Raw genomic sequence first — 17,321 nt, forward strand, 5'->3', positions numbered from 1 at the left:
CCGCCGGCCTCACATGCTTAAAGAGGAGACGAATGAAAGTAAAGTGAGAGTTGCTATAATGAGCGGAGTGAGAGTGACTTTTAATTGCTGTCTGCGGCCCGCTGAGTTACTTGCTTCAAAGTAATTACGCACGTCAAACACTCGCCGTCCCCGACGTTGCAGCACATGGAGATTTTGTATCCGAGACGCAAAAGGATCGTTGAAGTCGCACAGCCTTTCAAGTGTGTTTCTGTATGTGTTCTGGACATTTAGGCATGCGTACAGTCGAGGGTGGCAGTGAATCATTTCCAGAAATGGTGAATAACAAGGAAAAAATAGTCATTATCATGGACATATCTTCATGTGGGTGGAACAGTGGACGACTAGTTAGCACATCTGCCTCACAGTTCCGGGTTCAAATAGGTGAACTCGTATAAAAAGATGTTTTTTTCTTTTTTAAGGCAGAGCATTATGAGATTTAAACTGTAATTTTTTTTGGGGGGGGGGGAAGGTGTAACATGAAATTTGTTAGTTTTTTTTTTAAGGAAATTCAATATTTGGGGAATCTATATTTTGGGCAAAGATAAAAGATGTAATATGAGATTAAAGATGTATTTTTTGGGGAAAAGGCAGAACATGAGATTAAATAGTATTTTATAAAGGCGCAGCATTATGACAATGGGATTTTTCAAATTGGGGAATAATATGAGTTTAAAATTGTATTTTTCTTAGTGAGAAATGTCATAATATTAAGAGATTAAAGTGTTTTTGAAGAACATATTAATGAGATTAAACATGTTTAGGGAAAAAAGATAATAATAAGAGATAAAAAGTGATATTATATTTAGAGAAAAATAAGGCTTATTTTTTTCGAGATAAAGATAGTTGTATTTTTTTTGTAAAATCTTGCTTTTAGGAAAAGTCGTAATAGGCAAATAAAGTAGTGTTTTTTTCTTAATTTTTTTAATATTACAAGATTAAAATAATTTTTCTAGAATTTTTTTTTAAAAGATATGATAATAAAATCATAATTTGGGAGTAGTTTTTTTTTTTTTTTTAAATAAAAGTCTTCTTTCAATCAAAATACATCTTAAATGTGTGAGATTAAAATTGTATATCACTGAGAAAATATTCAGATTCGATTCGAGTCGGGTAAAGTCCTACTTTTCACACAAGAAAGGTTGTGGAAGAGCAAAATTCCGTCATTTGGCTCCTCTGAAACGATCCTGCAGTGTTAATATTCCGTTGGCATCTACCCGGACATTGTGTGGCGCTCAGCTCCATCATATACGCATCTGCGGGCGTTTGTGTGTCAGAACCACCCCCTCAACGCCAACCCCCCACCGTCATTCGCCACGCAACGCTAACAGATGCTCATTGTTTGAATTGAGCCTAGTAAGCGTGTGGCATCCATTAATTACTCGCACAGGAAGTCGTCTGGTTGGATTTCCACACGGGACTGGCTCACATCCGCGCCCACCCACATATCAGACGTCTCGGGAATTTTGGGTGAATAAACATCGACTACTGCTCGTGCCAATATTGATAGAAATATGCAAATGCGTCTTTGAATAATGAGACAAGCGGAAAATAAACATTTGATTTGAACTGGTGCCAAAATACAACTTTTTGTGGTCAACCATAATACAGTACCTCATCTTGCATTTTGTTGCCAAATAGATTTTTTTGGTGTGGTCTAATGTAGCCTGTGTGTACATTAATGAGGAAAAAAAATGAACTTAAATGATTTTAGCAAATGGCTGCAATATAACAAAGAGTGAAAAATTAAAGGGGGTCTGAATACTTTCTGTACAGTGCAAGTGAAATTTCTTGTAAGGCCATCGAGCAAAAACTTATTATGGTCCTTAAATATAAAGATTTTCTTTTTATGTGTCTTATTATGTACCATACTGTATGAGTTTTCTAATGGACTACGAGTCTGTTTCATAAAAGTTGATTGATCGTATTGCTTTGCAATGAAACAAAGGGGAAAACAGCAACTTATTGTTATTATTTCAGCGATGATTTTACTTGTTGGGCCAGTTTTGTTTTTTTCCGAGAAAAGAGGTGTTTTGTTGGTGTTAGAATTATGAGGGTGTTCTTGGAAAAAATGTCTCCAGTGTAAGGAGGCCCTAGCTGGAACCAGTTTGAGAATCCCTGTTCTAAACACTGTGAGGTTTCCACCAACGCCGAACTGCGGATAAACACACATTGGGCTGTGGCATTGAACGCTTTGCCAAAAAGAAATCGAACCCTAACCTTAACCGTTTGCAAAAAAAAAAATAAATAAATAAATAAATAATAAATAAATACAAAAATCAGGTAAAAAAAATGATGTCATAAGACAAAATCAAAGTACAGTAAAATTATGAGAGAAAAATGAAAGTACAAATGTAATATTTTTTTTTCCCAAAAAGGTCTTATCAAGACTGAAATCAGATTTTGAGGGGTAAAAATTGTGATCATGTATCATAAAATTGTATTTTTTTTGGGGGGGTAAAAAAATTGGAAAAAGAGATGAGACAACATTCAATACATTTTTCGAGAATAGCTACTTTGAAAAAGAAAATTTGTGATGAAAAAGGAGTATTTAAAAAATAATAGTGTGAGATTAAAGATGTGGTATTGCAAAAAAAGAGGCAATGTTGTGTGAACATTGCCAATTCCAAACTCAATTTCACTCAACTTTATTTCTGAACAAACTACGCTCTGCACTTTGCGGTGACAGCCTTGTAAACTCCTACGATTCTTAAGAGACCACTTAAACAAAAGCCAAGAGAATTTTCTCTTGGTTCAATATAATTAGATGTGTACCTAATGGGCTTATGGAGAACGAAAGAGATGCATAATTAAGGGAATAACACATGACATAAAAACATTGCCATCCTTCAAAAAAAATCAAAAAAAAATAAATGAAAGAATAATGTGAACAAAATCTTGATTCCTCCTGTGTCCTCTGCTTTAATTAAATCACTCAGTCAGGTTTATTTATTTAGAAGCAGTGACTCTGGACAATTGGCAATTGTCATAGTCATTAGATTATAGGTTAGGCTTCATACGCTGTGGTCTCAACTTTACAAACACAGCTTTATCACGACAGATGACATTTTAATGGTGACAGTTCAATAAACACGTTCAGTGGTATGAAAATGATATTCCCTCGCACTTTTGTCAACGCCGTTTTGCTTAGATTACGCTGTGATCGTAATCTAAATAAACTATTTTGTGACCAAATACAATATAGCATTTCAAAGCAAAATGTTGTGCTTTTTTTGCTATTGTGGGCTAATGTAAGCTTTTGGTAACCAAATATACCGATTTAAGATCAAATATATTTGTGTCCTAATTTAACCTTTTGTCCTGTAAACCAAATTAGATTAGATTAAATTGTTTTTCAAAGTAAAATACTTTTATTTATAATTTCCCCCCCCCCCCCCCCCCCCAAGGGAAAATATAATGTTTTTTTTGTGGTCTAATATATTTTCGTGGCCAAGTATAGGTTTTTGAGGTAAAATTATTATTATTAACCTAATGTAATATTTATATATATATATATAAACATATGCCTTAAAGCCCTGACTGCTAATTAGCAAATTTTTTATGTCAATATGGCGTGCTGTGTGTAAATTAATGTGGAAAAAAATGAACTTAAATGATTTTAGCAAATGGCTGCAATATAACAAAGAGTGAAACATTTAAGGGGGTTTGAATACTTTCCGTACCCACTGATATATATATATATATATATATATATATATATATATATATATATAGCATTTCAAGGCAAAATGTTTTTTTTTTCTCTCCTGATGTTGACTTTTGGTGAACAAATATAGCATTTTAAGCTAAGATGTTTTTTTGTGGCCTAATGTAACCTTTAGGGGATTCAATGCAGACTGTTAACCCGAAATGTTTTTTTTTTTTTTGTCCTCATGTAACCTCTTTGTGAGCAAGTTTAGCTTTTTTAAAGTAAAATATGTTTTTGTGTCCTAATGTAATTATTATTATTAGTATTAGTTAGTATTATTATTATTGAGGTAATTATTATTATTTTTTTCAAAAGACACATTTTCCATAGCCTAATGTTGCCGTTTTGTGAGCAAATCTTATCTTAATGGCAAAATATTGCATTTGTGTTGGGAAACTACCATCCTTGCGACATATATGCCAAAATATAACTTTTTGTTGTCTACCGTATAAATAAATCTGGCACTTTGTGGGGAAATATAACATTTCCATCGGCCTAATGTCGCATTTTTGCGAGCAAATGTAGCGTTTTTGGAGGTGGGCGCTAATCAATTTTGCAGCAATGGCACACCAAAAGTCTCCCAGCTAATTATGGAAGCCATTTGGATTCGAGAAACAATAAAGGCGACGCAAGAGAGAGCGGCCAGGTTGTCGACCATTTACAGTAAAAAACCGCAGACAGGGCCTCGGCCCGACGGCGTCTTCTCCGGCGCATCTGGCCACTAAAAGTCCAATTAGCTCTCGCCGCTTAAACGTCCATTTTTGGCTCCATTTGGAGCCGTCAGATGTTACCGTTCTATTCGTATGACGCCGTTTATCCAGGCATAAGATGGTTTGCCTCATTAGCGGCCAGACAGACGGACGCGGAGCTGCTCAGATGTGAAATGAAACCTGCGCAAGCAGGCAGGTGAACTCTTCTTCCTCTTTTTGTAGTTTCTCTCATGATAAAGTTGGAGTCAATTCGCTTTTACTCTCATCTCTAATCGGGCGTGACCCGTCCAAGGTAACCCTTCGTGGCTCGAAACATTTTCATTCGGGACAGACCGATTATCGACCGCGCCGATCATCGGCGCCGATATTCGCCATTTTGACGCATAGCGAACTGATTTATTTTCGTTCTGACGAAATCAATTTAAAACTGGGTAAAATTGTATTTATTTATTTCATTATTTTCATTATTATTATATGAAAATTTCGGAAAACTTCTTTTTCGTTAGAAAACTTTAGAGAGCTATTTCTTTTGCGGAAAGGTTTCGTTTTTGGTGTCCTACCATACCAGTAGTGGTACTAGTGCCACACTTTGAGAATTACCGATTTTGCGGTATTCTAAGTTAATACAAATCTAGCAACAAAGATGCTAATTTATAAAAAAAAAAAAAAAAAATGTTGGGGTAAAGTCTTTCAAAGATTTCATCACAACAGCAGAGAAAGTCCAACATTTTCACGTAACTATGAAATGACACTAAAATGTGTTATCCTTTGTGAATAAAAATGATGAACAACTCCAACTATAGAAAGCTTTTGCGCTCTAACTCAACGCACACTCCAATACAGCCTCTTTTCAAATATACATATATCCTTTAAGGCAAAAAATATCATAGTTTGTGTGACCTCATATAACCTTTAACTGAACTATTGTTAAAAAACAATATTCCAGTGGCTCTTTTGTGAACAAATATCGCATAACAGTGTTTTACGAAACAGTCCTGAAAGGTTAGTTTACTGGCAAAACATTACATTTCCAAAGCCGAAATTTACCTTTTTGTGGCCGAATGTGATTTTTTTTTTCTCATAGGCTAATGTAGCCTTTTTTTTGTGAGCAATAATAGCCTTTAAATGGCAAAATGTTGCATTTTAATCAGGGAAATTAGAAATTAAGATTCATCTTGGTGGCTAATTGACTTTGACTCTGGGGCGTCGTGGTCGTCCGTCGTGTCAGTTCGTCTCGGTCAGTGCGATGCTCCGAGTTCCTTTCCTGCACTTACCCCAAACATCTGCCTCAGGTCGGGGTCCCGGAAGCGGAAGGGAATGTTGGACACGTGTAACCGTTTTGGCTGCTGCTTCTCCGACGAGTCCGAGTGCTGCGAGGCGTCCGTTTGCGTCACGTCGTCCGTCTGCTGGGGGTGGGAAATAAAAAAACAGGAAAACGCGCTCAATAGCCATCGTGCTTTATAGTTGTGCATTGTATAAGAATAAAGTTACACTTTTTAAAGACAACAGTCGTCATCTTTGTGAGAACAAAGGCAAACTTTGTCAGGACAGGGTCCTAAGAACGATAAAAAAAATATATGTATATATTTTATAATTAATTATGAATAGTTTCAATTGTAAATATATCTCAAACTATGATCCCAAAACAGTTCAATATAATTTTATCGTCATCTCACATTATTACCCTTAAAAATAAATGTATTACAGATTTAGCTTTTGCGTTGTATTGTATATTGTATTGATTTACCAAAACAGACTGCCGTCACATCTTCCACTAACAACCCAGGCTAAACTTAGCTCCTCCCCAGCTCACAAAGCTTGCCTCTTGATCAAGATGGATCACTTCAACACGCTTTCTTTCACACCAAAGTATCATTTTCCTATTTAGACTGGGATTTTGCGCCATCTTGTGGCATTTTAGGGCGTTTCAGAAAGAACACAATAAAAACACAAATAGAATTAGAATTTCGATTTTGCCAAGTATGTCGAAAAAACGACAAGGAATTTGTCTCCGGTCGTCGAAGCCGCTCTAGCACGACAACAGACAGTCAATTGACAGAGAACACTTTGGAGACAAACAGTCACTGAGCAATAAGGGGTTGCTAGTTATGCTGGTACAATTTATTATTATTATTTTTTTGACAATTGTACACAAAGATTCAGAGTCCTCGAGCACTTAGAGCAGTTTGAATGACTAATATAGGCGAGAATAGCTCCGAATAGCTGGGGCTGGGTGCTACCTACGTAGGTCTGCACTTGTTTTTTTTTGTTTTTTTTTTAAATGATACGACAATCATTTTCGCAAATGATTTTGCGGAAGCTCAAAGATAAGTCTCGCAGACCCCAGGGGGTTGGAAACCTTAGTTCGAGAAGCACCGCCTTCCAGCGTCAGTCATTTTTCAATCCAACGAGAAAGCCGCGGCGATAAACAGCCGATGAGTTATAATGTCGTGGAGGTTGTGCGTCACAAATCCGCATATTAATCTCTCGCACTTAGCTCTTGAGCTACGCGGAAGATTGAAGGCGGTGACAAAAAAGCCACGGATATAGATCCCACAGCGGCTCGACGCGGCCAGAGCCGAGACACATTAGCGGCATCGTTGGCACGCGAGGGGACCCTGAGCCCGAAGCGTTGTTGTTTCCATCATTATGCGAATGCCATTCTGACATTTCTATATAAACGACGTGTCTGCCGCGGCTGACAAATCCCGCTCATTCCCCACCGTGACACCGCTGATGGATGTCAGCCGGCGTTCAGGTGGGCTTGCTTTCGGAGGAAATCTGGCCTCCCCTGTGTAGAGTTTGCATGTTCTCCCCGCGCCTGCGTGGGTTTTCTCCGAGTACTCCGGTTTCCTCCCACATCCCCGGAAAACAAACTCTAAATTGCCCGTAGGTGTGAATGGTTGTTTCTATGTGCCCTGCGATTGGCTGGCAACCAGTTCAGGGTGTACCCCGCCTCTCGCCCAGAGTCAACTGGGATAGGCTCCAGCACGGCTGTGAGGATAAGCGGTATAGAAGATGAAAGAATGAATAATGCATTTATCTCAATTTTATTTATTCATTTTGTTTACTAGTTTGCCAAACAAGCGATTTCAAAGTTCACTGGTCACTCATCCCACTTTACGGGACAACCGAATGCACCGCACCACTGACAGAAAACTGCAGTTCGCCCAACATACGGACCGCATTCTCATGTAGAAAATAAAAATTACAAAAAAAATCAAAAAAAAATCAACAAATCGCAGTTCCGGGTATGCGCAAAGTTGCCAAAGGGTGGAGGTAGTCAATAAAAAGACTTGTTGACTGGGAAACCCACTTTTATTATTAACAAAAATAAGAAATAAAAGAAAAGAAAACCAAAATAAAAGAAACAACATCAGGTAGGACATGTTTGTTTCTATTTTTGGCCCCCTTTCTTGTTCCTCAGTTGGGGCGCTTTCAGATTGATTACATTCTGTTGCTAGTCACAGTTTACATCGTCATAACTCAATAAGTCGGCTTTCGCCACACACGAAGAGGTTTGGTCGTAAATATTGAACACTTGCATTAATTAAGATTGTCAACAGGTTTGCATAACAACCCCCAAAATGTCACGTTCATTAAACCACTGAATACGCCGCCCTGTCTATACATCCGCCTAACAACTTATCGCACCCCAATCTAGGAGCTCAAAGAACGGATTGCACCTCTCCTTGACAACTTTGCGGAACAACTACTTTCGCACTCCCCCCCCCCCCCCCCCCACGCGTCTCCAGACCCCATGAAGATACGGCGACTTCCTAGTTCTTTCAAAAAAACTGTTAACAGTTTTACCATAAATACATTTGCTCGCGCGCATCATTTCAACTTTGCATTTAGATCTCCCTCTAGTGTGGGCGGTGTGAGAAGGTCAAAGGTGCACACCTTATGAGCTTGTGAAAGCTCCCCCTTCGAAAAAAAAACCTCAACAACGACGCAGGCTGCTAATTAGCAGAACCTTTGTAATTATAGCATTTAGGTGACTAAACGAGGCTGGCTTTTTTCACACTCATGAACATCCTGGCTCAGTGTTCTCCGGAGGTGTCTTGTTGGGCGGCAAACTGGCAACCTTAAGATGGCCGCTCAAGCACCGGCTGCTCGCTTGAGAGCCGATGTGTCCGCCAGAGCAGTGCTTCTGAAACTGGGGGTCCGCAAAAATAATTAGGAAAAAGGGATTGCGTCGCATCACTTAAAAGGACTGGCACACCAATAAAACACTGATATGATTGTGAACGAGAATCATTTTTTTTCAAGAATATGGTGTTCCCTCGCATAGTCGCAATTTGCAGAATCAATAAAATGATTGCTTTTTATTTTTCTTTTTTTTTTCTTTTGTCCGGTTCGACTGTTAGCATCTTGTGGCATCAATAGGCAAATGTTGTTCAACTTCGACTCAACTTTATCTTGGAAAAATACGACTTTTCTCCGAAGAGTACAACTTTGAAACCTGAAGAAATATATCTTTTATATCTTTATCTTTCAAATTTAAGCCCCTTCTTTTTTTTTCCCCCCTCGAAACAATAGGAATTTGTTACGGTGGCGTTCCCACTTTTTTTGGCCTCCAAAATCGGCAACTTTTTAATTGTAATTATGATTAGTTGCTGTTGAGATTATGAGGAGGTCCCTGAAAAAAAATTCTCCCCTGGACCCAAAAGACGTAATAAGCACCCCAGCTCTAGGGGGCGCTAATCAGGAAGCATCTGGAGCTAGTTGTAAATGTCAAACACTGAAGGCAAACTGAAAAGCCTCCTGGGAAATCCCCATGTGAAATGCAAGTGACATTGAGGCCTCTCTCAGTGATACATTTCCGAGCATCGCAGAAATGAGCTTCGCGACGCATTCCTTCCAATTCATCATGGCAGTACCATCATTATCACGCTGATGGTGATGATGATCTCCTTTATTATTCTCATTATCATAATCACAATCTCCATGGCGATGGCTGTCATTTATTTGCCGTTTATGGCCCATTTCCAGTCGTCACCGACATCCATTGTGAACATTGACAGCGGTTTGATTCAAGGTCCCACTCGATCAACCTCCCCCCCGCGCCCACCACCAGGTAGGACCCCCCCCCCCCCCCCCCCAGGCCAGCGTGAACAAAGGATGGCAGAGGGGCTGGAGTGGATTTGTGCGCGAGCGAGTCGGCCAGTAGGGGTCTTAACTCTGCCGTGGAGGTTAATAGCCCGACTGGCCGTGTCGGGCCCGGGGTGACACATTGCAGACAGATGTCGGGATGGCAGAGGGCGGCGAGAAACCGGCGCACCCCCCCCCCCCCCCCCCCCCCCGTCCCTCCCCCCTTCCACTAACAGCACCACGCCGCAGGTCAATCTGCTTCATCGCTCACACAAGACACCGCCGACCTTTAGCGGGCCGCCGAGCGAATGGCATTCTACCGTGTGTGTTTGATCACGCCGAGGCACCGTGTTTGCAAACATCCAGATTAACTTCCAGGCTCGTTCGCAGCTTGTCAGGCGGCTCGCCAACGACGAGGACACGGAGAGAACACAACAGCCTCATTAGAGCACTGCAAATTTATCAGGTCGGTACCTCGGATCCCGGTGGCCTGGTTGCCTACCTAACTATTGCTTTACTGTCCTGCTGAGCTATCTACCTGGTCGCCATCCTCTCACACCTGTTCGTCTGGCTACCCACCCAAACTCTCTGACGTCACCGTTGATGGGATGTTCATAAAGCGGCTTCCTAGCTCGCCTACCGGCCAGCTTGCCTCCTTCGCTGCCTGGTGGCCTGCCTCCCCGTTCCTTTCCCATCTACCTGGTCGCCATCCTTTCTGGCAGCCTAGACACTCATAAGCCTGTCTACCAATATGCTTGACATTCTAATTTCCAGCCTCTCTAACTTCACTGTTGTCAGGATGTCCATCAGCCTGTCTTCCTGTTTACCTGTCTTGACATGGTCCCTGTTAACTTTCCTGCTTTGGTTGCTATCCTCCCCGCTAGGTTGCCAGCTGGACACCTGCTCGGACTGCTTACCAACTTCCTGGTTTGCTTACCTCCCCGACTTCCCTACCCGCTCGGTCGCCATCCTCCTCACGAGCGCACCTGTTGAGCGGCCATCCATCGGCCCGCCGACCGACTCGCTTGCTTGCCTCCCTGGCTTCCCTACCTGTTTGTTCACGATCCTCCCCACCCACCTTCCCTCCCTTCATGTTCAGCCACCCACATCCTCGCCTTTGCTGGCTGAGTAGCTACCTACGTGAGAAATGGCGTCGTCGCAGTGGAAACTAATGACCACGCCACGGGAGGCCACCATCAGCGCCACTTTGCTGTCCCGACAGCTGCTGTCAGAGGGAAGCGGTCAGAGGAGGAAGAGGAAGGAGGCGGCGGGATGCGGAATGCGGCGTCCGTGCCAGCGCGAGCTGTCATCTCCGGCGGCTCGCTGGCTTCCTGTTCTGCCACTTCTCTCCAAAGAATCCCTTCGCTGTTTTTTGCAAATCACCTGCAAACTGCTGGCCTCAGCGCTTTTCCCGACTCCTTGCAGAGTGGCATTACAAGAGCATAATTGAAACTATCTGACTGGAACGCGGCCAGGGAGGTACAGTAGACTACATCTGATTAAAGAGTGTCCGCGCATAGAGGGAGTTTGAATTTATTCTTCGTAGTTTACTGTTGCTCGGCCTGTTTGTTTGCCGTTTTCGAAAGAAGTCGTATCTCCCGCGAGAGACCGCGACTGGATGCTAACGTGCGCTAGAAGCTCCGAAATCAATGGTGTATTGCAGCGAGAAGGCTAACCGGGAAGACTGGTGTCACCGGATATTTCCTGCTACGAATTATCATAATAATTTATTTTCCTACAATTCTGCTTTACTTTCCTTATTAACTTTATTTTCCTTATTAAGTTGTCCGAATTCAAATTTGCTTTGTTTGTTTTGTTTTTTTACTTGACGAAAAGCTAAATTATCTTGTTATTCTTGTTAGGAGAAAGATTGTTTTTTTTTGTTGTAAAAAAAAATATGACGTTCCGCTCATAACATAATACTGATATTACATCTTATTTAGAAAAACATTTTTGTTCCACTGGCATTTAGGGTTGCGAATGGTAGTTAGGTTGAATCGGCATTAGAATTACAAGGGAGTCCTTGATTAAAAAAAAAAAAAATAAATAAATCTTACTCCTAACAAGAATAACAATAGAGTTAGTTTTTAGTCAAGTAAAAAAAAAAAACTCTTTCAGAGAAAGTAAGAATCTTTTACAAAAAAATGAAGACGACGTCTCCTTGAAAATAACTCCTCCTTGGATTTAAAAAGTTCATCTCTCCTTTTTACCCAACAATCCATCTCCTCCGCATCATTTGCTCATTATTTTCGTAGTCCAGTGACTCATCCCAGGCCGCTTTCTTTCAAGCATCCCGGGCCCCGTTGTTCCGTCATGTCACAACGAGAAGGTCAGATCAGAGGCTAAATGGTCCTTTTCAGCCACTTCAGACATTCAAGGATTTCTCCGTCTGTTTCATAAAGAAATTAGAATCGATGAACCATCAGCGCGTTCTTTCCAAACGTCCGCATCGAGCGTCCTTGGCGGACGGTGAGATTGAGCGACACGGGAGCGAGCGTTCGCGTTGGAAACCGGTGGATGACACAAACAAAGAGGCGAGCTTGGATATCGCTGCATTTTTTTCCTTGGGTGTTATCGCAGTCACCCAGGATCCCCTTTGGAGAGTCTTCTCACCGCGGACAAATGTGGAATTGAGTGCTGCCCTCACGCCGGCCGCCTTAATTTGTTATCTGAACGCAGAGTGATTACTCATGAAATTCATGCCGACTTCGGACTATTTGAAGCCGGCCAGATAACGAGCCCGCCACCGCTGGCCCGGATCGTCGAAAGCGTCACCCCCCCCCCCCCCCCCCCCCCCCGCCCTTCCCCTCCCGAGCACTGCTTCGCAACCTATATTGAGCCAAAGCACTTATCTAACGTTTGAAAAATCTCAAGACACACCAGCAAACAAAAGTGTTCTTCATGGGAAACAATTGAAACGCCATAAATGCTGGAAAATGTTTCTCTGCGTGTGAGTGTCTGGGTGTGAGTTGTGGCCTAGAGCAGCTCCTTGTGACCGTTCTCATTTTGCATTTGTGTGTTTGACTGTCCCATCCAATAAACGGATAAAAGCACATCCTTGCCCACACATGACGACATTACAGTACCTTAATTGGTGCATTTTTTTTTTTAACTTAATACAAACTGCGCTGTATCTGTAGCTACCAAGCGACAGAAATACTTTTATTGAATCTTTTTGAAATGTTTGTTTTCAAACATGTTTACCGTGTGTGAACTATGTGCAATTTTACAGCAGCTTACATTAATATTACATTTCTTACTTTCTAGGAATAACGCCTCTGCCTCATTTTTAAACGCGTAGATCTTCTACGCTACTATATTTTAATAGTTTTCATTGATGGTGGTACTTGGAGGTGTTTTTTGAGATGGTGCTTGGTGTAAAAAGTTTGAGAACCACTGAAACCCCACAAAACTGATTTTATTAGTTAGCACGCCTATGGCATTTTGCTTTTTTTAAAAAAATTTTTAGCACTAAGCTAGTGGACTATAAAGGCAAAGCCATTTGGTTGTTTTAAATACACAAACTGTAATTCTGTCCAAGTTACCCGAGCCTGTGTGGAAAAGTAATTGCCCCCTAAACCGAATAACTGGTATTTTCTCTATCTGGCAACGAGTCGTTCACATCTCTGTGGAGATATTTTTGACTTGAATGGAACAAAAATGGAGCATTTTGCAGTAGTTTTTCACGGCACTGCAAGTCTGGTCCCTCGTATCTCGCAGCACCGCTGTAGAACGGCCCTCGAGGTCCGGTTCCGGAGGGCAGAGGAAGATATGCCGATGGACGGCCAACCAGCCGGGGAGGCAGGGAAAGGGGACTCGTTAAAACAAACGTCACAGAACCTTCTCGCTTCTTTTTAAGTCTTTATGTCGGAGAGCTGTGCAGAGTAAAGTGGCGTCAAGGGAGCAGCGACGAGGGGAGGTGGCGGAGGGGCCTCCATTGAGAATCTGCTCTTTCAATCTGCGCGTCGGCAATCAAAAGGCAGTCGGGCCCGTGCGGCGGCGGTGTTACCCGAGGCAAATGGGCAGCTCGCGCCATTAAAGCTGGCGCAACTCAGCGGTGGGCGACACCGTGTCACCATCCCCCCGAGGATTAGACTCTGTTTACACCCCGATAATGTCACCGCCTCACTCTTGTGGGCGGATGTGTGGATGGAAGAGGAGGAGGAGGAAGGCCACCACCTCGAGGCTCTTTTCCCGGGCAGAGGCGCGCTTGAATGGCCGCGAGATGGTGAAGGCGAGAGAGGAGACGGCCGGGTGGGGTGGGGGGTTAAGGGGCGATTCTGCCAGCTTTAAACTCGCCGGTGTAACAAGAGCGCTGTAAATCCAAACCGAACCGACGAGGCGCCGCCGCGCTACGGAAATGTGCCGGATGAAAATGCGTCGTTAGCCTTGACGTGTAAACGATCATAGTTGGGGTATTTTTTGTTGTGGTTGTCAGCGTCGTTTTGAGCATTTGTATTCCCACGTGGCAGAAACGTATGTATTCGTTCTCAGCAGACATATTATTGTATTATTGGAAAAAAAAAAAAAAGTTATGTCAGTAGGAGTGTAATGGTACATTCATATTCTGATTTTTCATTTTACACACAATTTTTTTGATTCCTAAAAAGGAGACCCCCCCCCCCAAAAAAAAAAAAAAATCATAATCTTGTGTTTCAGTTTGGAACATGATTATTTCATTTACTGAAAGAAAGACAAAATGTTTGGTATAGCACGCTCCAAGAATGATTAAAGAAAAAAAAATCACCTGTGAACTCCGCTGTGATATATATTTTTTTCCTTTTTCAGAAGTTGAAAGTGTGTGTGCTAAGGGTTAAACTATTTAAAAAGCAGCATTTTAGAGGGTCTCTCCAAAAACGCAGATTTCAACCAAGGACGAATCGAAGTTTGACTTCCTGTGCCATTAAAAGTAAAAGTATAGAATCAGCTTTCGCGTGCCACGCAACTGCGATTGCGAGAGAGGGCAGTTAGTAGTTAACAATTCATAGTGTGTGTGTGCGCGTGCGTGTGTGTGTGTGTGTGCGTGTGTGACCCAGTTAAGGCGGCAGTCGAGCGTTGACCTCTCCCGGCAGGTGTTTTCCCGCTGTGAGAGAGACGAGAGCAGCGTGGCGGTCTTAAGGGTCTCATCTCTGACGGCGTTACTGGTCTTTACGGACGCGTTGCTGTGCTTTAGCGGCGTGAAACATCTCCGCTTTTATCGCCATCTTCGCCATCTTGAGCCGAGGATCAAAAGTATTTGAAGTGGCGGGAATGAAAATGCCGAATTGGAGCTAGTTCGCTAACCCGGCAAGGGGGGCTTCTTTGTGGAAAGTCCGAGGTTCCAACACTGCTTAAAAAGGCACGGGGGGGGGGGGGTAATAATTGGAAATGCCATTGATGGGCGACCATAACTATCATTTATTATTCAGTGTTGTAATCCTATAAACATACATAATACTTTAACACATGTACAGTAGCTAGACAATATAACAATACTCATTCAATTACAATACTTTTCTTTTTTTTTAAGTTACTGATTTCCTTAAATTATTGGGTATTTTTTGTAACTTAAAGTGAAAACAAATAAGTAGAAAAATGTGTAATATATATATTTATATGTGCTTAAATATGTTGTATTTATTGTCTGATTCATTCATTAATTATAATGACACTGTATCTTAATTATGAGGAGTAAAAGTAAATAATGAGAATGAATTATTAAATCTATTAAAATAATTTAAGACATACTGTATATTTGAAAAATAAAAATGATATTATACAGCATATACAGTGTATATAGCCATCTATCTATCTATCTATCTATCTATCTATCTATCTATCTATCTATCTATCTATCTATCTATCTCCCTTGATAGATGAAGAAATTCATTTTAATATTTCATTGTATTCTTCCTATTTAAAAGAAGCAAATATAGGGTGCGTATCCCCAAAAGTTATTGATTTATTAATACAAAAAAATATTTCAAAATCAAAATTCTGAGCCGCTAACAAGTCCGAGATTCCAATAACGTCAGCGCTCAGGATGTTTGATGAATATTTGCACACATTCTCAGGACGGAGCCCAGCGCCCCTAAATCATTCATGCGGACTGCAGCACCCCCGATAACGCCGCTGCGCTCTCTGGCGTAACTCGCATTACTGCACATTTCTGCTTATCGTGCAAAAAATGAGTAGAAAATTACACACTTGGAGTCATGTGACTGCTGCAAGTATGAATGCATAAAAGTGTGTTTGTGTTAAATATATATATATATATATATATATGCATCCATCCATTTTCTGAGCCGCTTTATCCTCACAAGGGTCGCGGGCGTGCTGGAGCCTATCCCACCTATCTTTGGGGCGAGAGGCGGGGTACACCCTGAACTGGTCGCCAGCCAGTCGCAGGGCACACACAAACAAACAACCATTCGCATTCGACGTGAAGCAGCTCTCAGAAACTGCTTAGCAACCGGAAAACGCAGACTGTTCGCAGCTGTTGTGGCTTGCCGCTTTCAGATAATGAGGTACGTAACAACTGCCCCTCCCACGTCTATACCTTACACTGACACTGCATTGGGAGAGCTGGTAGACAGAGGTACCTTGATTTACGAGTTGAATTTGCTTCGTGACCAAGCTCGTAACTTCATTTACTCGCATAACAAATTCATTTTCCCCATTTAAATGAAGGAAATGTATGATTACCGCCCCCTACAGGTCACATGGAAACTATAAGGAAGAAGCAGGCGTTAAAATGACATGGTTAAAGTTTGAGAAAGAAGAGTGAAAGGTGTTTACTTGCTGGCGGCCTGTGGAGAAGAGTGTTTGCAGGTGCTGAGCGACACTGACCGGTGCGGGGGCGGCGATGGTGGGCGTGCTGCTGTCGGTGCCCGGCGCCGGCTCACTGTGCGTGGGCGTGGGCGTGTACAGCGTCATGGCGTGCTCGGCCACGCGGCTCTGCCCGCTGTAGTCGGGCGTGGGGAGCGGGTGAGGCGCGGCGAACTCGGCGGGGATACCGTTCTGTGGGGGCGGGGGGTACTGGGCCGCGGTGTAGGGCTGGGTCATGGCGTCCGCGGGGTTGGCGGCCTCTTGGTTACCCTGGGAGACACATACAGAAATGAATGCGTTAGAGCAGTGTTTCTTCACCCGTCATCGAGCCAAAGAACACATTTAACCTACAAATCTAATCCCAAGATTGTAACTCAGTTTACTCGTACAGTTTTTCCTCGTTTAGCACGGCGGCTACATTCCAGACAACCCCTGCAATAAGAAGACAATGTTTACATTACCTGAGACGTGGAGTTGAGTAACTGTACTGTAATGTACACTAAAAATCTCTGATGCACTCAACCCGCAATAAGTCAACCGTGATATAGCGAGGGACGACTGTATATCAAATCCATTTTCCCCACTGAAATGACTGCAAGTGCCATTCACAATCAAGCAAGTCAAAATGGAGTCACCTCGAAAATTGGTCATCACTTGGCTTCAACAAGTCATGCAATCTTGCTCTGAACAAAGATACATAAAATATTTGCAGTAAAAAAAAAAAATAAAAAAAAAAGACATTCAGACCAATTAAGTGAAATTGGATCGTTCCCCGCGGTGGTTGGAAATCACTGAGTTCGAGGAGATCAAAGTGTCCACCATTAGAGATGTGCCAATGCGACCGCGGGGCATCACGGGGGCACCGCCCCGCGCACCGACGCAGCGGCAGCCGTCACGGTGCATCAGGCCTGCCGTTAGCGATCGCCTTGATCAGCGCTAATGAACACGGAGGATGTTGTAGATCACACAGTCCCCAAAGGACC

The 17,321-nt window shown here is 42.3% G+C and overlaps 1 protein-coding gene across 29 annotated transcripts in view; it reads right to left on the reverse strand.

The window, feature by feature from the left end:
- LOC133465957 (RNA binding protein fox-1 homolog 3-like) overlaps positions 1-17,321 on the reverse strand; it is a 350,051-nt gene that overhangs the window by 38,283 nt on the left and 294,447 nt on the right. For 23 of the 29 annotated variants that reach the window (XR_009784790.1, XR_009784789.1, XM_061749174.1 and 20 more), the window contains 2 exons: positions 16,309-16,608; positions 5,712-5,843 (listed from right to left, as the gene is read on the reverse strand). Coding sequence is in view for 27 of the 29 variants with exons in the window: in XM_061749174.1 (XP_061605158.1) it covers positions 5,712-5,843; positions 16,309-16,608 (432 nt within the window). In the remaining 2 variants the exon portion in view is untranslated. The remainder of the gene's footprint in view (positions 1-5,711; positions 5,844-16,308; positions 16,609-17,321) is intronic. The other 6 variants (XM_061749178.1, XM_061749172.1, XM_061749179.1 and 3 more) reach the window with 3 other exon arrangements.

Source organism: Phyllopteryx taeniolatus, chromosome 16 (genome assembly GCF_024500385.1).
Source record: "Phyllopteryx taeniolatus isolate TA_2022b chromosome 16, UOR_Ptae_1.2, whole genome shotgun sequence".
In the NCBI taxonomy this organism is placed as follows: domain Eukaryota; kingdom Metazoa; phylum Chordata; class Actinopteri; order Syngnathiformes; family Syngnathidae; genus Phyllopteryx; species Phyllopteryx taeniolatus.